Source organism: Pinus tabuliformis, chromosome 5_1 (assembly GCF_031772625.1).
Source record: "Pinus tabuliformis cultivar Carrire ecotype Pingquan chromosome 5_1, CPIR1, whole genome shotgun sequence".
Lineage (NCBI taxonomy): Eukaryota > Viridiplantae > Streptophyta > Pinopsida > Pinales > Pinaceae > Pinus > Pinus tabuliformis.
In genome coordinates, this window is record NC_142305.1 from 926241197 (window position 1) to 926265424 (window position 24228).

The 24228-nt window shown below is 39.3% G+C and overlaps 1 protein-coding gene across 1 annotated transcript in view; it reads left to right on the forward strand.

Moving 5' to 3' along the window:
- LOC149167818 (Transducin family protein / WD-40 repeat family protein) overlaps positions 1-24228 on the forward strand; it is a 310212-nt gene that overhangs the window by 178452 nt on the left and 107532 nt on the right. The window contains exons 9-14 of the mRNA XM_089433175.1: positions 7010-7085; positions 7301-7483; positions 7939-8099; positions 22199-22304; positions 23389-23608; positions 23761-24101. Of these exons, the coding sequence (XP_089289301.1) occupies positions 7010-7085; positions 7301-7483; positions 7939-8099; positions 22199-22304; positions 23389-23608; positions 23761-24101 (1087 nt within the window). The remainder of the gene's footprint in view (positions 1-7009; positions 7086-7300; positions 7484-7938; positions 8100-22198; positions 22305-23388; positions 23609-23760; positions 24102-24228) is intronic.

Sequence of the window (24228 nt, forward strand, 5' to 3'; positions counted from 1 at the left end):
TTTCATTTATTTTATAGGTCATTGCCGACATTGAAGGCTTCTAGGTTTTCTCAAGAGTCAAGAGTCATTGTCACATTTATTAGACCCTTCTTGGGCTTTTGTATCATGTAAAAAGAATTATTTTTGAGTCAAAAGTGTCATTTGTCACCTCCACACCAAGTCGGCCATGTCCTCATGAAGTTGGATTGGATTAGGGCTATTCGACCCAATATAAGGAGTATATATAGAGAGGCAACTTGACTCATTTGAAGCACACACTCAACAAGTTCGATCTACAAGAGAAAGAGGCAGAAAAGAAGAGCGAAGTTGAGGAGAAGGAAGGAAGAAGTTGGGAAAGACAAAAATCAAGGTTTTGGGCATCTCTCTCTCACATGTGTGAAGTTTCTAGATTGAAGCTGGGGCAAAAATTGTAGGTCTGAAAGTTTGAAGCTGGGGGCCAAAATTATGGATTGAAGCTGCATTTGAGGAGCTGACACTTCTATACTATGGCAGCCATCATCTACTTGAAGGAAGGTTTTACTTGGTGATTGGAGGAGGTCTTTGTCTAGGTCTAAAGGGTCTTGGATTGTCTCATCTTGATTTGAATATACTGGTGGAAGAGTTGGACTGGGTTTTCCCCTAGATAGGGGTTTTGCCTCTTGTTTTTTGATGTTCATATGCATTTAATTCGGTAATTGCTTGATGAAAGAAAACATAATAAACAAGTAAAATAAGCCAACATAAATCACAAGTAATTATCAAGAAAATAGGAAACAAACCCTAATACCTACATGCATTGATTTCTCAGCAGAGTGCTGGTCCACGAGACTACTTCCTATCTTGGATTCCCAATCCTTAATGATTACCAGTCCCAGATGACTATCCAATCCTCCATTCTCCCTCCCAATGCCTTCACTAGACTTACGACTGTTAGTCTTGGTCTAGTGGATGACAAATGGAGAATTTGGTGTCCATAATCACTCCCTCTTAATTAGGGAAGTAATCCTCATTCCCTCTTGATCAGGGAATAGATCCTTGCCCCCTTTCAACTAGGGAGACACAACCACAAGTCTAAGCTTGTTTTATAATACATCAACTACTTCTTCTTCCATGGAGATCTTCAATAGTAGCTGCATGGCTCCTCCTAACCTTTGCATCATCATATCATACCAGAGGATGTCAAACATTTCATCGTACTTCTAGACAAGGTTTCTTGGCTCCTAATAACATTACCTCATATCAAACTGTGATGGCTCCTAATAACATTACCTCATATCAAACTGTGAGTTCCCTTATGCAACATTGTCATCAACTGGATCATTCATTTATCTTCAAGGAGCCAAACTTTTCACAACTGCCAGCACATGTAATTTTACAAGGTTCTGCCTCATATTCATCAATGAGTCACATCAACTCCAACACTTCGTGTGCTTTCAAATCAGATAATTGTCAATACTATATCATCAAGCAAGCTTTTCTTCTAGCCTCTTCACGCGCTTTTGCAATATGTCCTACTAGGGAGCCAAGCAGATCATCAATATCAGGATTACCAAAACTTAATAACCTCTTAGTCAAGGCATCATGTTAAATTCTGTTACTTGCTCCCTTTGAAGTCAACATTCTTTTGCATGTTTTAGCTTCATATTGCAACAAGGTTTTGCTTAAGCTTTCAATCATCAATGTGTTCCTGAAATGAACTCATCAGCTTTCTCATCTTGCTTCATAATTTTGACAACCTTTATTATGTGTCTGCAGTTTTCATTAGCAAGTACAAACAAGCAAAATATACAAGAGCATGATGTCAATCTTGTCAATATAGGTTTTCCATGATTTCTCAAAAGGTATATCTAGGATTCTAGTTACAGACCCTGGATACTCCTTGACCTAACCCTTATTAGGGTTTTAAACTTGTGGTGAAAACACCCATTTTTAGGGTTTTGTCTTCAACCCTAATATTTTTATCTTAATCCAACTTTTGCTAGGGTTTAATACATACCCTAAAGTCTTTTTCTCAAAACTCTTTTACACTAGGGTTTCGAGATATCAAAGAACACTTAGCTCGCAAACCCTAGATACCATTTCGCTAGAGCTAGGGATTCCTTAGATGGAACAATTAGATAGGGTTTCCTTTTCTAGGGTTTTTCCAATCCAAGTCTCATCTATGGTTTACTAACCCTGCCATGCTTAAGAACTAGGTCCCTTTTCATAGCAGAAACAATCAGTTAGGGTTTTTGTCTCTAGGGTTTCTCCTTTTATTCCATACTTTGCTAGTGTTTGCAAACCCTAGATGCCAAGATCTATCACTTACAAATTGTAAAGTTCTACAACCACACATAAGAAGGTTAGTCACAAAACCCTAAATTTTAAGGTTTTCAAGATCTGTCATACAAATTCTATAGAAACCCTAGAAACTTCAAAGTTATCATCCATTCCTTATTATCATGCTGCAAAACCCTAACAAAATTATTAGATTACAAGACCTAACATCTTTCATACTACTGTCACTATTTATATAGACCCTTTTCATGATCATCATTATAACCTTGATTCATGACATAAAATGTACATAAAAATTGTACATACCTCTGCCTCTTGACCTTGAGGATCTTGTTCTTCTTCGAGTCCAATCAGCTTTGCTGTTCCCATTTCATTATCCAATTGTCATGTCAAGGTTTCCCATTCCTGTAGTAACTCATGTCATCGTTATATCCAGAACAAAATTTTGTCACTTGCATTTCCCCAAGAAATTCACTTTGTAGATAAGTTCTCAACCTTGCAAGGTAGAGAGGATAATTTGACCTTGGTCTAGTAGCTCAAAACGATCTCTCATGGTCTGTAGTAACTTGAGCTGTTGTGACTTGCACAATAACAACCAATATTGCATGCCATCATATCATTGTTGTGATTTGTTTGCCATCATTGATTTGTGATTTGTAGCAACTTAGATATAAAGATTATTGCAATACTACTCATATTGCTGTCAGTTCTTAGAAGAGGTGTCAATAGACCTCACAACCCTTTACTGTTTGTCAACATATCATATTTATGTCAATGTCAAGGGGCATCATAGTACTTTGGATCAGGAATAGGTGCCTCAAAACTTCAGATCAAGATCCTTAAACTCACATATGTGCCAAGAAGCTTGGATCAATCATACCACTATTATTTATACTTGTATCAATTCTCATCATACAGAAGCATCTTCGATCACATGCTTGTATCTTGGGTCCACAAAAAAAGGGTATTTCGTATCCAGTACCATGCTTTCTCTAGAATTTACAGTTGCATCAATTCTCATCAAAAGAGAACTCTTATAATAGTCATCCAAAGCAACTTGTCCATCAGACTTGGATTCTCGAATCTCTATCATAAAGTTCTGAGATAGGCAAAAGATAACTCAGATTGTATCTATGTTAAACTTGCAATGGAAAACTCGTCTTCATTTCAGAGGGAACTCAGATTTCTTATTTTGCCCATAACTTAAGAACAAAGACTTTTTTATGACTTAGGAGGAAACTTGAATCAACCCATAGTCAAACTTGTATCAGAGTTCAGATCCTTCTTGTAGTAGACTTTCTTTCTTTTCATAATGCCAACAACTTGTGATCTTCTGGCTTCCTTCGACCAACAACCTTTGCTCTGATACCATGTTGGAGAATGAATGTATTTGAGGATTAGAATTGATTCCTCCTTGCTTTAAAATTACTTGTGGTGTTTGTTGGCCTTTGATTACATTATTATTTCTTTTTCATCAAGCAATGACCAAAACATAAAATACATGAAGATCATAGGAACACAAAGAACGCAAGATATAGGCTCCAAGCCAGAGTGAAGCCCCTCCAAGGGGAAAACCCATAAATAATTCTTCTCTTCTTATTGAATCAAAGCAAAGTGAGACCTCCAAGACCCAAAGACTAAACCTCCTCCAAGCACCAAGTCAACTCTCCAAAAGTTTTCTTCAATCAACGTTTTCCAACTCGATGATGGTCACAACTCACAAATTCTGATCCAACTCAAAGTTTCAACCCGCTATCTCAACTCTGCAATTCAGACTTGGAATCCTCGGCCTGTAGCTTGCAAAAACCCTAGCATACTTGCATATAGAAAAACAGTCCAAAAATCCGAGTTATCTTCTTCTTCCTTGGGTTTCTCTTTCTTCTATGTCCTTCACTCTTCCTTCCTTGTCTTATACACAGATTGAACTTGCTTGTGTATGTTCGAATGAGGACGAAGTCTCCTCTATTTATAGTCATCTTGGAGAGCAAAAGATGCCCAACAGGGCCGACTTCTCATGGTAGGGCCGCTTTGGTCTTGGAGGACAAAATGACTCTTCTTGACTAAAAAAATAATAATTTGCTTTTGCCACAAGCCCTAGAAGCATGAAGAATATGCTTTGACATAGACTTGAGCATGAAACCCATCTTTTTTTTTTTTAACATATTGTCATGATTACAAAAGTCATTATGAACACCGAATCTAGTTACATTCTCCATCAATTCGTTAATTGTTTTGACACTTAAATTGTTGAAATTTATGAAATACTGATTCACCCCTCTTAGTATTTCCAACAAATAGCTCATTCACCAATTATGAAGTACAATGCATCCTTGGTGTTTTATTCTATGACTTTTCAGTCTTATTTTTGGGAAAGAAGGTCAGTTAAAGAACCCTCATGATAGTTCTTAGCAGATGGTGAGAAATGGTTCCGCACTGTCACAATATATGATATCTTGACTTCTGATTGTGTGTTTTTTTTTTTTTTTTCGCTGTAAAGAAACTGTAACTTAATTTATGCAGGATAAACAACAAACTTACATTTTGCTTATACGCTTTAGAAAAAAGCACATTACAAGGATCCAGCCAGATCCTTCAAAAGCTCCACTAAATACATCACAAAAGAAATATCAGGATTGTCCAACATATGAGCTCAGAAGATACATCAACCATAATATGACTCATGTATACAAAAAAGCTGAGACAATTATCAAAGAAAGGCAGTGCAAAAAGCAGACAACCCATAAGGCTTCGATCAATATATACATTACCAATAAACTGTAAACTGTGTCTGATGAGATAACACAAATAACTGTAAGAGAGAAACAAAAAAAGATCATGAAATTTAATGCTGTGGAAACTGATCATCCGAAAACAACCTGTCATAATAACTATAATGGTCTCCATTCAAGCTCTCCTTGATGTGCCAAAAGCCCCGATCCAACTGTAAGCCTTCTTTAGAAAGCCTGTCCGCTGCTTTGTTCCTATCCTTGTAAATATGACTGCATGTGACATGTGAGATAGAAAGCTTTATCCTTTGCAAGTCCTCCAAAATATGAACAAGATGAATGTTACAACATTGTTGAATTCTGTTAACCCAATTTATAACCAGCAAGGAATCATCAAAAACTTGCAGATGTTCACATCCCTTATCTATAACAAAGGCAATCAAAGAGCGACAAGCTAAAAGCTCCGCCAAATTGTTTGTACCATGCCCTAACCCCATACTGAAATTGAAACTGTGATGCTCAGAAAGATGATGAATAAAACCACCACCACAGATATGATCTACTCCCTCTTCTGTCCCCATCGAAAAATCCCCAATGATGAGATTTGTTTGGGTCTTCATGGGACACATTTCTATTCTGTGAAGGGACCCTTTGCTGCAGAAGAAGGTCCAAAATAGCAAACACTTCAACTGCCACACTATCAGGACTAGAAGATTTGTTTTGGAAGGTTTCTGTTTTGCGAGTCAATGAAACACCCCAGCAAATGAGGAGGGACAGGGCTCAGAAAGATCTATTTTTTCTGTTTTGGTACCAAGATCTCTAGCGATCCTCAATATGATGGTCCATGCCAATCATAAAATTGACCATAAAATGAATGGCATGGATCCCATATCTGGCAGACAAACAGAGAAAACATGTTAATAGACTCGCTGTTTGATTTGGACAAAGGACACCACCGAGGTTGATTTTTGTGCCTTTTCTATAAAATGTCCAAGTAGGAACCTTTTTTGCCAAAATACACCACATAAATAGACGGGTATTTGCTGGGCTTTTTATCTTCCAAACCCCTTTCCACCACCACATCTCTACACTGATCCCCACTTCCACTTTCAAATGAAGATATCCTGATTTTGAGGTATAAAACCCTCCTGGAGAAAGGTCCTAGACCAGCTCATCCTCCTCCCCCAAAATGCGAATATGATTATTTTTCAATACCTCCAAATAAACCCGCCGACTATCTCTAAACTTCTATCTCTATTGTGTTCCTCATTTACCAAACTAGGAAAAAATTGAGCTACCTTGATTTCTTCCACGATGTTTATGCTGGCACGCTCATGAAAGAGCGACTGAAAGTGTTCTCTTGCCATAGAGGCAAGGCCCCCAAAATTTGTAATCTCACTACCATTCACATCCTAGAGGTTCCAGATTGTGTTAGCCAACTTCTTGCCCTTTGCAAAAGCCTGGAAGAATTTTGTGTTTTCGTCCCCACTTTCGAGCCACAAAGCCCTATTATTTAACCTCCAGGAGTCCTCCTGTGCCTTAGGAATGGCATTTTTCTAGTTTCCAACTGGAAAAGATTCTTCTTAGAAACTTCATTCAAAAAACCCCCAGCCTCTGATTCAGACGCATCAAGGATTGCATCTTCAATCTCCACAAGCTCTTCCTCCTCTTTTCGAGCTCAAGGTTGCTAGAATTCAAAAATATAATAAGACGAGAAAACATGAAGGAACACCTGACACATCAGGTAGCCTGATTAACACAAACATTGTCATGTTTTAATAGAATGGTTTGGAGGTATGTGGAACTAAATTTCTGAACCTCTTATCTAAAGCCAACAAGAAACCAGAAAAAAAGTAAGACTAAGCACAGAGAGGCTTGGACTATGATTTTCTGCCTTGAATTACATCCTCGGTAGGATCCTCTAGAGGTAACAATGCTGATGTGGATTCTGTTTGATGGAATAAATTGGTTTGGTTATCAAAATTTAATTACAGGTTATTTATCTTTTCTCGTTGTTATCTGTGCAGACCCAAGTGGCCATCATCTTCTTTCGTTTCTCCAGATGTACTAGTCACAGCAATGGCATATCGAATGCCACATGTGGTATGCTCTGTTCTCAACATCTGATCACTTTGGTCTAGATATGTTGATGATTGCTTTTGCATCTGTCATATTCTTTTGTATTAAGTGGATTTTGTAAGTTGTCATGGATATCCTTTTTGGTTTTATACTCGTAACGCTTTTAAATTAGGACTAAATTCTTCTCAATAGATTCTGCTTGGTTATTGATGCAACATTCTATGGCAAGGTATTTACAGGTAATGGGAGACCGGCAGGGAAATATACGTTGGTGGGATGTAACAAGTGGACTTTCCTCATCATTTAACACTCACAAAGGAGGGATACGTCGGATCAAATTTGCTCCTGTTGTCCTTGGGGATGATAGTCGAGGTCGTGTAGCTGTTCTTTTTAATGATAATACGTTTTCAATATTTGATTTGGTAAGGTCAGCTTGAATTAGTTGTGTTTCTGGATTTTTTTTTTTAATTTCAAACTGTCAGATGTATTTGGCCATAAGAAGGAAGGAGATAGGACCTTGTAGAATCAGATAAATATTCTGTGATCTTTTTACCTTTTCCAGATCTTGTGACTGTTGATTTGGTCTCTTACTAGTATTCTATCCCAGTTTCTTTACTGAAAATACTTACTGGATGTGTCCTCATTTATTTTTTTCAGCAGGTTGTGCTATTATGAACCTGAATTTTCTTTTTATTTACAATTTGTGTCCTGTCTGAGGAAGATATTATTTCTTTTCATCTTATATATAGAGAAAGTTTTATGGATATATGGTCTCTGGAAAGCCTGGTCCTGATGGGTTTCTGTGTTTTCTGTTTTAATGTGCAAAGCACATCAATATATGACTGATTGCAATCCAATTGTTTATTGTTTCTTGCAGGATACACAAGACCCATTGGCAAATGCTATTTTGCAACCTCAATTTGCTGGAATTCTAGTCCTTGAGATTGACTGGTTTCCATTACGAGTTGATAAGAAGGAGCCATTACTTCTTTGTATTGCAGGCGCAGATAGTAGCTTTCGTCTCCTGGAAGTTAATACGTATGTATAGAGCTGTTGATGCAATCAGATATATAATTTGCCTAGTGCCTGAAAATTGGTGCTGTTTAGTTGTTGTGCCTTTGCTGGCGACTATCCTCACTGGATTTGGATAAATGCTTTGTGGTTAATATATTTAATGAGAATGGATGTTTATTATGAAAAATATGAGCCTTTCAACTTGTACTTTGCAGCGCAAAGCAGATTTTACTTCTTTGAGGCTAAGAAAGAAAGATGAGTACTAATTTCCCCCAATAACCAAAATAGATAATTTTGACTCGAGTATAACACATAATAATAGCTAATGAGAAATGCTTAGGGGGTCTCCCCATGAAAGTAGAAAAAGGAAATATTAGAAAGAAAGCGCCACAGAATAGGGTAGTTCAACAATTGGAAATCCTTTATAAAGGAGTACAACCAAAATTGGATAGATCACTCACTCTAAGGTGAAGTACTATAACTGCCCTTAGTCTGTGTCATGTCCAACGCAGAGCCTACTGGTTCATCCCGCTGAAAAATGTAACTACGTTTGGTCTTCATAAAAATATTTGAGTCATTATGTAATGTACTTGTCAAAAGAATGAAAAATATTTTTTTTATTATTATCACAATGACTTATTAAAGCATGGGTTTCATGCTTGGGTCATCTTTTATTAGTCAAAGTCCCCATTGAGGACTCCTAGGATTTATATTGAGTCATTAGAGTCATTGTACATTTTATGAGACCCTTCTTGGGCTTTTGAATCATGTAAAAAGATTTATTATTGAGTCAAATTAGGTATTTGACACCTCCACACCAAGTCGGCCTCAAACAGGGCAATTCGACCTCACCTCAAGCCTATATATACAAGGAGATTGAATTCATTTGGAGCACTCTCTCTCTCACTCATAAGTTCGATATCCAAAAGAAAGAGCTGGAAAAGTGCGAAGAAGGAAAGGAGGCTAAAAGAAGTGCGAAGTTGGAGAAAGAGGAAGGAAAAGAGAAAATTGAATTCTTGGGCTCTATTTATCTCGGTTGGATTACTCTAGGAGATCAAAGTTTTCTTGTCTAGATGAAGCTGCTGCTGCTGCGATTTGCTAGGTCGACGAGCTGTTGCTTCAAGGTCAAAGTTCTGGGTCAAAGTTGTTGGAAGAGGAGGCTGAATTGGTGGTTGGAGGAGGTCTGTGTCTAGGTTGAAGAGTTTCTAGAAACCTATTGAAGGAAGAGATTTTGACTGGGTTTTCCCCTAGATAGGGGTTTTGGCCTGTCAAAGTGCCTACATCTTGTCTCTTGTGTTTTTGTGATCTTCATACACACATAATTTGGTAATTGCTTGATGAAAGATAATATAACAAAGAAGTAAAAGAAGCCAACATAATTCACAAGTAATTATCAAGAAAGAGAAATCTAACCCTAACTCTACTAGCATTGATTTCTCAACATGGTATTAGAGCTAAGGTCAAAGAAGATTGAAGATCACTTCATTGGCTTGAAGGAATTGATTAGTCCCTCTATGATAAGAATGGGATTCAATACTGTAGGAAGCTGGATCAAGAAGATTTTCTACTACTTATTCAACAAGGTCAAAAGTCAAGGGTTCTTAGCTGCACTTATAGGTTCACTTAATGATGATAATGCATGGATCATTGATAGTGGAGCATCAAGGCATATGACAGGGGAAAGTAAACAACTTCAAACTCTATCAAAGGAACCATCTTCTCATGCAGTGGAATTGGGAGACAACAAAAGCTATGTTGTTAGAGGCCTGGGATCAACATCTTTGAAGCTGGAGAATGGAGCTAAACTACATCTCAACAATATACTATATGTTCCAGGTTTGAAAAAGAATTTTCTTTCAATTTCTTTCTTAGAAGATAAAGGGGATAGAGTTGCTTTTGTTGATGGAAAGGTCTTGGTTTGGGGAAAAGATTCAAGTATTGATAAAGCTAGGGTTATTGGAGTTCGTGAAGGAAGCTTATATAGAGTCATTACACCACCTCCTCAAGCCCTAGTTCATATGGAAATCAATCCCATTGAGCTATGACATAGAAGATATGGTCATCTTCACTAGAAGGTCATTCCTGCTCTTAATCAACTAGTTCATGGCATCCCCAATATCAAAGAAGATCGTGAAGGAGTTTGCAAGGGATGCTCTTTGGGTAAACATACAAGAAAACCATTTTCAAATAGTGAAACAAGGTCTAAAGAAATATTAGACCTCATTCATTTTGATGTGTGTGGGCCTATGTCTAACAAATCACTTGGAGGTCATCTTTACTATGTGACATTCATTGATGATCACTCTAGAAAGACATGGCTCTACCTTCTCAAGAAAAAGGATGAAGTATTTAAAAAATTCAAGGAGTTTAGATCTGAAGTAGAAACCCTAACCGAAAGAAAAATAAAGACTTTGAGATCTGACAATGGTGGGGAATACACTTCCAAAGAATTGATTGCATATTGTAAAGAAGCAAGAATTAAGAGGGAGCTTATTGTTCCCTACTATCTCTAACAAAATGGAGTGGCCGAAAGAAAGAATAGGACAATTGAAGAAGGTATACGAATAATGCTCCTTGATCAAGACTTACAAGAATTTCTGTGGGGAGAAGCAACAATGAGAATAGTATATATTCAAAATAAAAGTCCTCATAGAATTCTTGAAAATATGACACTCGAGGAAGCATTCACAGGGAAGAAGCCAAGTGTGGACCATCTACGAATCTTTGGGAGTCTTGCCTATGTCCACATTCCAAAGGACAAACGAAAGAAGTTAGATTCTACAAGCATCAAAGGGATCTTCATTGGCTATAGTCTCTCCTCAAAGGCATATAGAATCTACATTAAAGAAGGAAGACATATTGAAGTAAGAAGGTTCCAAAGAAGTAGGAGTAGGTGCAGGCACTGTTTTACGAAACGGCCGAACCGAAACGGAAACGGCCGTTTCGTTCCGTTTCAATAGTCCCCAGCTTGACCCGGCCCATGACCCGGCTCGGTTGACCGGGTCAGCTATGACTCGGCCGAGTCAGCCAATGACTCGGCCGAGTCATAGCTGACCCGGTCAACCCGGCCGGGTCCCATCATGACTCGGCCGTTTCACTCATAACCGGCTGGGGCAGCGTATTACCAAAAAAAAATCAATTTTCACTTAACATTTGGCAGTTTAGAGAGATTTATGCTTATGCTAAACATGACTTTAATGATTTAATCTCAATGATGAAAGCAACATCTTCTTAGGATTCCATTATACCAGTCATGAGTCGCATGCATGGCATATGTCATGCATATCAGATCCTGTCAATGCCATTCTACAGGCTGGTTAGATGAACAATTTTTTACTGCATTTGTATTCATCTATGTCCTTTACTGTTCATATTCACGGCAAAGAAATTTTCTTTTTTGAGATCTGGGGTGATCAATTTCAGAGTACAGTATTAATTTAAATAAGATACACAAAAACAAGCATTCTTTCATTCTTCACAGCAAAACAGACAAAAGGGACCCCTCATATTACTCAGGGAACTGTGCATGCATTCAATCCTTGGCCTGCTATTAAGCACACTCCACGTCCAAGGCAGAAGAAACAGTTTAACGTCTCTAAAAAGAAAAATATAAGGCACAAAACAAAGATATGAGAAGTATTGTCAAAGGCTGATCTGTAGCAGCTTCTGATCATGATTTTCAATAAGGAATATTGAGGTCCAAAATTAGCCTTCTAGCAGGTTCCTCAATGTCTACTACAACAGAAGAAGAGTCTGAATCACTTTGAGTGTTTTGCATCTCAGCTCCTTCCTCTCTTTTATCATTATTCTTGCAGAGAGTCCACCTGTGGCCCTGATATTCTTGCCTTCTGATACTATTGTAAATGTTTAAGACATCCTTCCTTGTCATCAAGGCATCTCGGGTTACCCCTGTAAACAGCTCACCGGATCCATGTTTCACATCAGATATGAATTTCTCCCAGACCATAGTCACATTGAAACCATCTTCAATCATTTTTGCAACACTGTCTCGTATATTCTTTGATAGATGTGGTGCATAATTGAATGACTGAGGCCTGCCGACTACATCCTTCCCATGACACACAATGCCAGACCCATCAATGTGCTTAGAAGCGTTGTAATATGACTCATGACTAACTATGCAGTAAGCATCAAGCTGCCTTGACACATGGGCTAGAGAATGGTAGACCTCAAGAAAAGAGGATTATTGAGATGGGAAACTTCAGCTTTGAGGTTGAACTAGTGCTTGTGTTTGAATTTATACAACCACTTGTTAATCATGGATTAGTGATATGCAAGAAAGGACGTGACTTCTTGGTTTCTATTGTAGAATCTTAAGGAATTGGAGAAATTAAACTCCGTCAATGTCAAATTGGCATTTCTAATCGTGCAAGCATAATTTCTACCCTAAAAAATTATTGGATGCACATTAAGTCTCCTCATTTAGTCGCTGTTACGTCTTCCAGCAAAATTAAGATCAAAGTGTATTTGATGATTGAGGTAGGATGGTAGCAAATATGCTTAGAAGTTACCTGTTCTTTGTATTAAAGATGACATGGGCAATGTAAAAATAACTATGACAGACTACAGTTGACTATGTATGTATTTACTATTGCAGACTACAGTTGACTATGTATTTACTATTGCCATTGGGTACACCGTCCCATTTTGATATAATGGATTGGTTCATGAGCCTACTTTGATCATATGTTGTCTTCCATGTATATTATAATGTTGTGTGTTTGGAAACTTGAATGAAAATCTTTAAAATTATGTTTAAAATATTTAAAATTATGTTTTTTTGTAAAAAAAATAAATATTTAATGTATTTTTTACAACGACCGAGTCATTGAAATCGAGCCGGCCGAGTCATTGCCGTTTCCGAGTCCGAGTCCGAGTCGATCCTCGGCCGAGTCCGAATCCGAGTCCGTTTTGTAAAACACTGGGTGCAGGTGAAGGCTTCATAGGAGTAGGTATAGGTTCCTGAGAAGAAGGTACACCTTCCCGAGAAGGTCCAGGCTCCAGAGACTTAGAGGGAGTCTAGTTCGAGAGGGAGCTTGCAGATTCAGAGGGAGACTCTGCAGTCCAAGAAGAGCACGTGATCAGTGGGGAGCAAGGGTGCTCCTACAACCGCTAAGAAGGAATCATAGAGAGAGTGGAAGACGTTACAAGATAAGAAGATGAAGCAAGGTGCTTCTAGTAGTGACAACAACGCTTCCTAGAAGGGTGTAGTTCACGTTACAGGGATTGTTGCGATTGTGAGTGCCAGGAGTTGGACAAGTGTTGCTAGTAGCGATGATGATGATGATGAGTTACTTCCTAGTCTTGGAAGTACATCCTTCTCTAAAAGGGAGTGCTGATTTGTGTAACTTGGGAGGTACTCCAAGCCCTAGGATTCGAGGATTGGAGGGAAAAGCACCACAAGGGTCACTTGTGGGCTTGGAACCCAAGGATGGGTTTTGCACCCAATCGTGTTTGGGGCAATTTTGGGAGCACATTTCTCCATGTGATAGCATGAGACGATAGAGGGTGGATAGATGAATCTAATGCTTCGAGAATCGTCGAATTCCGCATTGTAGAAGTGACGAAATGAATTTTTGAAGTTGACAAGTAATTATTGGTTTTCAAGTCATGTAGGCTTGAAGTAAATTAGTCCAATAGATGTGTCTCTTCATCTATTCATTGGAGCCCCTCTTTTGGCTAAAATAGAGGGTGATGTGATGTTGTTTTAGCATCCATCTTGTGGAACACATACCTTAGGAAGAGAGCTTGTTGGAGGAGAATTCTGTGCCCTAGCCGCAGCAAGAGAAGGTTTGAAACAAGGAGGGTTTAAGGTCTGTTCAGGGGTCCATTTTGAGGGCAGAACTGCTAGTGGAAGGGCCGTAGCCCTGTTCTTGTAGGCTGCAGCCAAGGCAGGGCCAACGAGGCTATTTGGAGACTGTTTGGAGGGTGGACAATCCTCCCAAGAGGCTGCCGCAGTGCTAGATTGGACTACTAAAGGGTGCCACAGTCCTCTTAAGGAAACAGTCCCACATTTAGGGCTGTAACTACCCTAGGAGAGTAACACAAAGGAGCAACAATACTTGGAGGAGAATCCGCAACAAGAGGAGCAATTTCTAGGCGTGTTTGTTGGGTAGTTAGGGACTGTGGTTAGTGCCCTAGCCAGTCCCAGAAATTGCAGCGTTGCAACAGTCAGAACAACAATGTTTTGGTATGTGTTGGGTCACAGTTTGGTGACCGGATTTGGATCATTGTAGGAGCCTATTGGTGCCCTGTGGAGGATCTTCCATGGTGGCCAAGAGTCTTTCCTAGGAGCAGAATCAACAGTGAGGTATTGGGTGCCATTGATTTGATTGGAGGGAAGTGTGTTGGCTACCCGAAGTAGCCCTAGAGCAACATGCAAGAAGGATGTTGTTTGGTGCGTGATCGGGTGAAGGTTGCAACCTAATGAGTAGCTCTTTGATGGACGAAAGAGGCTACTAGAAGGAATATTGGAGCTTGGGAATTAGGCGTACCGAGTGAGCAGATTTATGAGGCCATGTACATGTAGCAGACATGACATGCAACAAACGTGACATGCAACAGTGCTAGGTGGCAACCCTCCTGGAGCCTCGATGTGTTGTCCTTTGAAGGATTAAGGGGTAGCTAGTGAGCAATACGGAAGCAAAGGACCGGGAGGACAAGATACGACATAGAAGTTGCAGCGACGTTTGTAATTGTATCTTGTATACCATAGACTGTTGTATTCTTCAGATTTGGTTTAATATAACGAAGATTGGGACTGTACAATTTAGTACAATTTTGTGAAAAAGTGTGTACGTTTGTGCATATGTGATTTATTGCTTTATATTTCTACTGTGCAAAGTAGTTTATGGTTGAGGTTCTTGGTTTGGTAGCGTCAGTGAGTTTAAGGCTCTAACCTAGACTCAAGGTTGTGGAAATTCAACATGGTATCAAAGCGTGTTTGAGCTACTTTGGAAGTAAGTAAATCAGAGTTGTGCGTAGCAAAGTACAGCGTGAGAGGGCGCTGTTCACATTGTAAATGAATGGCTCACTATAATGTCGAAGTTGCAGGTAGGTCTCTGGTATGAGGACAGGTTGGAGGGGTTGTCCAACTATAGTCCTTGGAAGGAAAGGATCAAGTTGGTGTTGTAGGTCAACATGCTCTGGGAGTTCGCCAAGAAAGAGATCAAGAAGCCAACCGATCCTAAGTAGCTAGAAATATATGAAGATTTGGATGCAAGGGCGAGATTGATCATCTTAGTTGGTGTGAAGGATACCTTAATACCATGCACATGAGATGTGGATGGCTCTTCAAAATTTGTTTCAGAATAAGAACGAGAACCAGGTACTGGTATTGGAGGATAAGTTGAAGTCCATGTTAGTTTTTGGTAGCGTTGGAAGTGCTCTAGCCTTGAAAATTGGTGGAGAGGCTAAGGCACATGAGTTCTAAAGAACCAAGAAATTGTTTGGTGAAATTCCACCTGGATTGTATTTTATTAAAATAATTAATATTTTTAGTGGGGTTGCTAAGTATAAACTTAGGGAAATTAAAACATTAATGGGTATTAATCAAAATATGGGTGAGAATGATTTAGAATAGTCATGTTTTAATCTTAACCATTGATTAGAGACTTAATCTCGACTGTTGAAGGCTCAACATGAAATGTATAAGATGAAGGCTTGGGGTTCATTTGGAAACACACACGGAGAGAACTAATTGATTTAGAGTTCGATTTCTGGGGCTAGGAAGCTGTGAAATTTGAACTAGGTGATCATTCAGCAACAGAGGGGCAGAGAGAATCCGGGAGAAGGACTTTCCAGAGCATACTGACAAAGAGGCGGAGATAGCTCGTGAAGGTAGCGCAGTAGCTAGGAGAGCTGACGCTGGGCTAGTCTAGGCCCACGCAACCTTGACGTAGAGCCAGAAGGGCCAACGCAGAGTAGAAAAGCTGCTTGTTACGCAGAAGTCGGAACTTCCGGAACAACCGGAATAGCTGACGCGAAGTGCAGAAGAGCTGACGCAGGGCTGACGTAGAGCTTGAAAGGGTGATGCAGGGCCAACGCGGAAGTAGCCGGGGTTAGCCAATCTTGTTGCCGAATCAACCAGAATTCTGCAGTGTGAAGTGAGGTAAAGCTCACATAGATTTTCCACCAGTATTTTCTCTCTAAAGATTGCTAGATGAGCATCCTAGATTTGTATTTAGATATTTCTCCTACATAATAATAAACCCTCAGAGTTACTGCACCGATTTTCCCGCATTGGTTTTTTCTAAGGACTATTGTGTCCAAACATAAGTGTGTTCTATGTATCTTGTTCTTTGATTTGTTTCCTGTTTGATGAGATCAAACATTTAATTAGTGTAGGCTGCAGAAGTAATTTGCTTCAGTATTCAGAAGAATAACTTGATAATGTATGTAAAAGGATCAAGTAGGTGAAGTAGATTCAAATTTTTTGTAGGAGGGGTTCCTTGAGGATTAGGAATTTTCACATGGTATCAGAGGATTGATTTTGAAACAGGAAGAGCAGATCTAGTGCTGAGTAGCGAGGTCGAAAGTTGCACTTGGTAGCAATTTGAATCCCCTTGAAGGGATTGCGTAGTCCTTGCTGGGAAGCAAATCCGAGGAAATCTCTCTTTAAGTGGGACGACAAAGAGGTACGATTTCTAGTTCATGAGTTTGTAGAAGCAAAGGGAGTGACATAGAGCCTCAACGCAATGCTTGAAGTGCGCAGTTTCTGCCAAGGCAGAAACCCGCTGGAAAAGAACGAAGACACGTAGAAGGGGAATTTGCTCCTTAGAGAACTTTCCGTTGGAAAGTTCAAATTTCTCACTTGTTGAGCAACTAAGTAGTGCTAAGGAGTGACTAGAGGAGTTAGTTCGACAGTTGGGTGAGATGGCATCGCATGGGCTCAAAGATCAGGACAGGTTGGATGAAGCCTCCAACTATGTCATATGGAAGACCAGAATCTTAGTTGTTCTGGAGGAATATGATCTCGAGGCCTATGTCGAAAGTGTTGTAGCTGTTCCTGTTGACAACGATCAAAAGAAGAAGTACAAGGCCAAGCAGGGGAAGGCAAAGAGGCTCATTCTCAATGGAGTTCGAGATCATGTGGTCTCACACTTGCAGGGAAAGGATACAACCCGGGAGATGTGGGAAGCCTTGTCATCTCTGTATGAAGGCTCTTATGAACAACAAAAGATTTATTTAGAGCAGAAGTTGTAGTGAATTTGATGCAGAAAGGAGAAGGGGTGAACCTCTATCTTCAACGTCTTCAGGACACTAGAGACCAACTTGCTGTAGTGGGGTCCGCTCCTCAACCAACCACGACGGTGAGGATAGCCCTGAATTGAGTCTTGGATTAATGGCAAGTTTTCGTCCAAAGCATATTGGGTAGGGAAAAACTACCTTGATGGGAGGTGATGTGGGCGTCTCTTCAACAAGAAGAGTTAAGGAGGGACCTAGTGAAGGTCAACCTCAATGGCAGCAGTGGGAGTGGCACAAAGACGAAGGAGGAGGAGGAAAACACAGCTATAGGATCGAAGGGACAACAACAACAGAAGCGGAAGAAGGACGTTTCGAAGGTGAAATGTTTTAGATGTGGCGAGGTGGGTCACTTTGCATCTTAGTGTTCCTTGAAGCAAAAGGATAAGGATGAGAAGCATGATCTAAAAGTTGCAACCACGAAGATAAACGAGGAAGAGTATGCCATGAGTGCCCACGCATCTCTAGGAGGGAGATGGGGCGACATTGAGCTGTTGTTGGGTGAACTACATGTGGGCAGGATCCTTGAGGAGTCCACCTCTTGGATCAATTCCTTGCTATGGGAGCCCAAGATTCAGGAGTAGCGAGATGGACTTAGTGTCAGATGATGCAGTGAATTGTTTGTAGGACAAATGCAGTAGCTTGGGACCAGAGACTAATTAGCATAGAGCAAGGTTGGTAGTAGTATAGTTGGCACAATGCATAAGTCAGCAACAGCGTAGCAGATTCAGAGGGTCAGAGACTAGTAGCAGTTAGATTCCAACATTCATTGTATTACGCTGAACACAATTAAGTTCAGTTAAGTTTGGATGCTTTTCAGTTGCTTCTCTCAGCAATTGAGTTGCAGCATGGATGCAGTGTTAGTAGTGGCAGTGCTAGCAGCATTGCAGATGCAACGTTTGATAGGGAGTTGTAGTACAGGTGCAACAGTGGTAGTGCTAGCAGCATAGAAGATGCAACGTTTGAAAGGGAGCCGTAGTACATATGCAACTGTGGCAGTGGCAGTGTCATGGGTAGCAATACAGTAGCAGTAGCAACATAGTGTTGGTGGCAACAACAGTGCAGAAAGGAGGTGCTTTAGAAACAGAGCAGCATGCAGGTGGACATTGTTGCTAGAGCACTTTCCTCACTAAGAGGGAGTGTTAGTTTTTGGTAGCACCAGAAGTGCTCTAGCCTTGAAAATTGGTGGAGAGGCTAAGGCACACGAGTTCTAAAGAACCCAGAAACCATTTGGTGAAATTCCACTCGGATTGTATTTTATTAAAATAATTAATATTTTTAATGGAGTTCCTAAGTCTAAACTTAGGGAAATTAAAATATTAATGGGCATTAATCAAAATATGGGTGAGAATGATCTAGAAGGCAGATCAAGTCATGTTTTAATCTTAGCTATTGATTAAGTATAAGATGAAGGCTTGGGGTTCATTTGGAAACACACACAGAGAGAGCAAATTGATCTAGAGTTCGATTTCTGGGGCTAGGGAGTTAAGAAATTCGAACTAGGTGATCATTCAGCAGCAGAGGGGCAAAGAGAATCCGGGAGAAGGAATTTCTAGAGAATACTGATAGAGAGGTGGAGACAGCTCATGATGGCAGCGCAGTAGCCGAGAGAGCTGACGTTGGGCCAGTCTGGGCCCACAAAGCCTTGACGCAGAGCTAGAAGGGCCAATGCAGAGGAGAAACGTTGCTTGTTACACAGAAGCCAAAACTGTCAGAACAACCTTGATAGCTGACACAGAGGGAAGAAGAGTTGATGCAGGGCTGAGGCAGAGCCTGAAAGGTTGATGCAGGGCCAACGCAAAAGTAGCTGGGGTTAGCTAGTCTTGTTGCCAGATCAACCGAAATTTTGCCGGGTGAAGTGAGGTAAAAATCACTCAGATTTTCCGCCAGTATTTTTTCTTGTAAAGGATTGTTATATGAGCATCCTAGATTTGTATTCAAATATTTCCCCTGAATAATAATAAACCCTCGAAGTTTCTGCACTTGTTTTCCTGCATTGGTTTTTTCGAGGGACTATTTTTTCCAAAAATAAGTGTCCTATGTATCTTTTTCTTTGCTCTGTTTTCTGTTCCATGAGATCAAACATTTAATTAGTGTAGGCTGCAGAAGTAATTTTCTTCAGTATTAAGAAGAATAACTTGATAATGTATGTTAAAAAATCAAGTAGGTGAAATAGATTCAAATTTGTCACAGTAGGGGTTCCTTAAGGATTAGGAATTTTCACAGTTCACCACAATGATGAAGGGTGAAAGTGTGACATCGTATTTGATGAGATTGTCTGAGGTAAAAGATGAGCTTGTTGCCATCAATGTGTCTACCTCAGAGGATGGGGTATGTACCTTGAGTGGCGGTAATGGTGTCCAAATGTATGCCTCTCAACATTGTGCTTTGATCTAGTGGAGAGATAGAGCTTGTTAGTCAAGGCCTTGCTATGTTTGACAATGCTGGTTATGATGATGATGATGCTTATCAATCCGAACTCTTCTTATGAGAATATTTCAATTTGAGAGTATCTTATTATTATGTTGAGTCATTATGAATACCTTCCTAGCTAAGAGGGAGTGTTGAAAACGTAACTAGGTTTGGTATTCATAATTATCTTTGTACTTGTATCAATATGTACTTCATGTAAAAGCAAAAGAGAAAAAATAATTTATTATTATTATTATTATTTTTATTAGGCAAAGCATGTTCTTCATGCGTGTAGGGTTATTTGAGTCGAAATAGAATGTCATGAGTCAAACAAATGTATGTGAGTCAAATTCCCATTTGGACTTCTTGGAAGAGAAAGAGAATTAATTTTGTTTGAGTCAAAAGAGTCATTTTACCCTCCACAAGACCAAGTCGGCCCTCTTGGACAAGTTGGCCCAGGAAGGCACCTATTCGACCTCTTGGACAACTATAAAGACAATGCAATTCGACCTCATTTGGACATCAATCAATCACATTGATATCTGTGCCAAGAAAATCAAGAAGACCAGTGAAAGTCAAAGGAAAGAGAGGAAGAGTAAAGAAGGAAGAGCGAAGGTCTAAAGGAGAGAGACAGTCGCACTTTTCTACCCTATTTGTTCACACGTGCGAAATTGCAATACTGCAACAGGTCCAGAAATTTCAGAACTACTACAGGGCCGAAAATTTCAGAGTTTGACCAGATTTGAAGAGCATTGGCCAGCATTGACTTTGTTGGATCTGACATTGTTGAGGAAGGTTTGAAGGAGGGTTGACTTGGGTCTTGTGGCAAGTCTTGGTCTTGGTTTTTGGGTCCTGGATATCTCACTTTGCTTTGATTCTGTAAGAAGAGAAGTTGTTTGGGTTTTCCTCTTGTGGGGTTGTGCCCTGGCTTGGAGCCTACATCTTTGTGTTCTTTATCTCTTGTGATCTTGATGTTTTATATGTTTTGGTAATTGTTTCATGAAAAGAAAATAATAAAAGAAATTAGAAGCCAACAAATATTCACAAGCAATTATCAAGTAAGAGAAATCAGCCCTAATCTCCTAGCATATTGATTTCTCAACAGCCCTTAGTCTAGGTGGCACAAATTGGATTTTGCTGCCTGCCGAGTGAGTGCCACCTTGACTTAAATCAAACCAAAGGGGCCAACATGCTTTCTCAAAGAAGGAAATACAAAACTTTAATGTGTTAAGCTGCCAAGATGTGAAGGAGGTGGACACCTTGACTTAAATCAAACCAAAGGGGCCAACATGCTTTCTCAAAGAAGGAAATACAAAACTTTAATGTGTTAAGCTGCGAAGTTGTGAAGGAGGTGGATTCGATGAACAGGTCAAATTCTATATCGATGCTGGAGAGGCTGAATATTCAGTCAACATCGGCTCCCATTCAGTTAGTGAGTCAGTGGTTCAGTGAATGGATGGTGACATGATGTTAATTTCATCAACCTTGTTAGATACAATTCACCTCTAGTTGCTGATTGAAGAGCTTACTTTTGTGTGTGCTGCAAATACTTATTTGTTTGTATTTGGAAATCTTATGTAATATGACCTTTATGGAGGATGTTATATATAATGGTCATAATTAGAACTTAAACGTACTACATAGGACTTTTGCGTAGAATAAAGTCTTAATAGGTGATGTAATAATGAGTTAGTTAATGTAGTCCTTTAAAGATTAGGTTTTTGGGAATTATGCAACTAATCAGTGAATCCTGCATCACACAAAATCCATTCTCCCTTATTCTTATTTGTATTCTGTCTACGCTTGTGTGTGTTTAAACATTGATACTAACCTCTAACATCAATATTAACATTGCGCTACATTAGTTACATTTTCAGCATATAATGTAACATAAACATTTATGACTCAATTAGCGACTATTAACATTAGTATTATCACCCTTAACGCTGCATATGGTTCAGCTCCCATACACCAGGTCACTTGGGTAACCTGCCGCAGTGCCTGCTAGCTTTTGAGAAGATCCACATGGGTACATGATGCATCCTCAATATAACAAGTGCATCTCCTCCAAAGCCCATTTTTGGTAGTCCACTAGGTTGCCATCACCCTCATTTGGATGTTGATGGTAGAAATCACCTAGAGAACTGTCCATATTGAGTATCGCTTGACAGGATATTTGCCTCGTAGGAAACAAATCAATGATACACCCCTTGTTTGTTTCATTTGAGTAAACATCTTGTTTACTGTCATCAGTTGTCTTTAGCCGTGATGTCTGTAAAATTACTATACAAAATGTCTTTTTTTAACAGATTTTGAAGAAGTACTATAGTACTCTGCTTGGTACTTGTTGGCAATCTACATTATCATTAGCGCTTTTTCCATTTGGCAGATGCAAGAATATTTAACAACCCAGTGTGACCCATGCTAAATTTTTTACTGTGCTGCAGTCAAGGAAGCAAACCAGTTCAAGTATTGGAGGGGAAGGCTGTAATGAATAGATTTAGGCCAATGCCTTTGTGCTCACCAGTCTTACTTCCTCCTCCACATGCATTGGTGAGTTTTACATTTCTTTGAAAGTACTAGAGGCATGTTTCGAATTAGATTTTGATGAAATTCCTTGCTGTGTGCATTGTGGACATACATGTAAATGTGATGGCTGTTTCTTTCACACTTGAAATAAGGTTGCTTTGTGGTAGAGGTAGTAGTTCTGTACCATGGATGTATCAATGTGGTTCCATCATAGAACTAAGTTATGCATGATATGAGAGTTAGTTAAATATATGTCCTTATACAAAAATTGCCCACTTGCATGAGTATGAAATTATATGTGATGTTCTCTTAATAAACGTTGAGCACTATATAGTTATGGAATGCCATATAGATTTGTGTCTGCCTCAAAGTAATTGGCTAGTATTAATATCTATTGCCATATTCATTCCTTGAAATCCATAAAAATTCCATGCTGTCTAGATTGAGTTTAGTAATCACCAAATCTATTTTAGAGTTTCTGTTGAGAAAGATTAGGTTATGCATCAGAGATTTCTGCAGTAACAAAACAATGATTCTGAGATAGATAGATTGACCTGTCAGCAACAAAAGAACTTATAAGATATTGCATCTATATACAGAAAATATTTGAAACACATACAGTTCTCGGTTTATATAGACTGGAAAATCTCTCTGTAAAGAGAGTAGAGAATTTATGGCTTGTAAAAGTTCTTATAATTTGTTAGGCCGGGGTGTTGCTGCATCTGCACTTCCTCATCCTATATCATTCTATAGTTACACATATATCGAAGTCCAACTCCCACCTCACTGTCATCCAGGAAACAAAAATCACTCCAGAGGTTAAGGCTGTGTAGATTCCGTTGGATCATGCTAAGAAACTTGTATATACAACAGTGACATGGCCATTGATACGGTTCCTAATGAGAATTTAAATTAAAAGAGTTTTATGTCCATGAATACTTATTTCCTAATTATCTCCCTTCATGGATTTTCTTGATAGTTATAACTTTAATTGTCATATTTACAAGATAAAATATTGCAATGGCATGTGATGTCCATGGTAGATAATAAACACCACTTATGAGCTAAGAGAACTTTGACAAGCTTGATGCTCTTGTTTCTCTGGCAGGCTCTGCGTATGCTATTGCAATGGGGAGTCCAGCCTTCCTGGTTTGACGTTGAAAAAACATCCGGAGATACTGAGCATCTTGTACATACACCTGGAATGCCTTCAACCATAGACGAAACAGATTTTCGACATTATATGCTGGATACATCCTTTCCCTTGATTGGTGATACCGTTGTTCCAGAATTGCTACTAAAAATATTAGAACCTTATCGAAAAGCAGGTAATATTCTGTTAGTTATAATTCCATAGACAATTTTGGTTTTTTGTTGTCAATAAAGTGTTCATAATATCAATACTTGATGTTACAAATACTGCATTTTTATTATATAACTGCATTGCATTAACTATGTTGTAATATATGGTTTTTACTAGGTCGATTATTGGATAATGACAGGGCGAAGACATATGCAGCTTTGCTGCATAAAGGCTGTACAGCAAGATTTGCTTTTGCTGCTGCACAGTTTGGGGACTTCGCAGAAGCTCTTTTCTGGTTACAGCTGCCCTATGTCCTTTCTTGTCTGACTGAGCAGTTACATGACAAATCTCTTCAACATAAAAGCCCTATTAAAGCCTCTTCTGAACCAAGCACATCAGATGAATTGCACACAAGGAGGTCAGTGGAGAATGTGGCATCTTTGAAGGGAGCTAAACATGAGAAGTCAACGTTTTCAGCATTAGGCTTGCAAGATTGTAGCTATTCCACATTGCAACTGGTATTGTAATCTCTGGCACATCAAGGAACTTTCTGCACGACTGTTATTATGTGTGGGTTTTGATTCTTGAAAATATGGTTGCGATTTGAATTAGTAATTGCTAGCAGTTAAGAAGCTTGCATTCCAT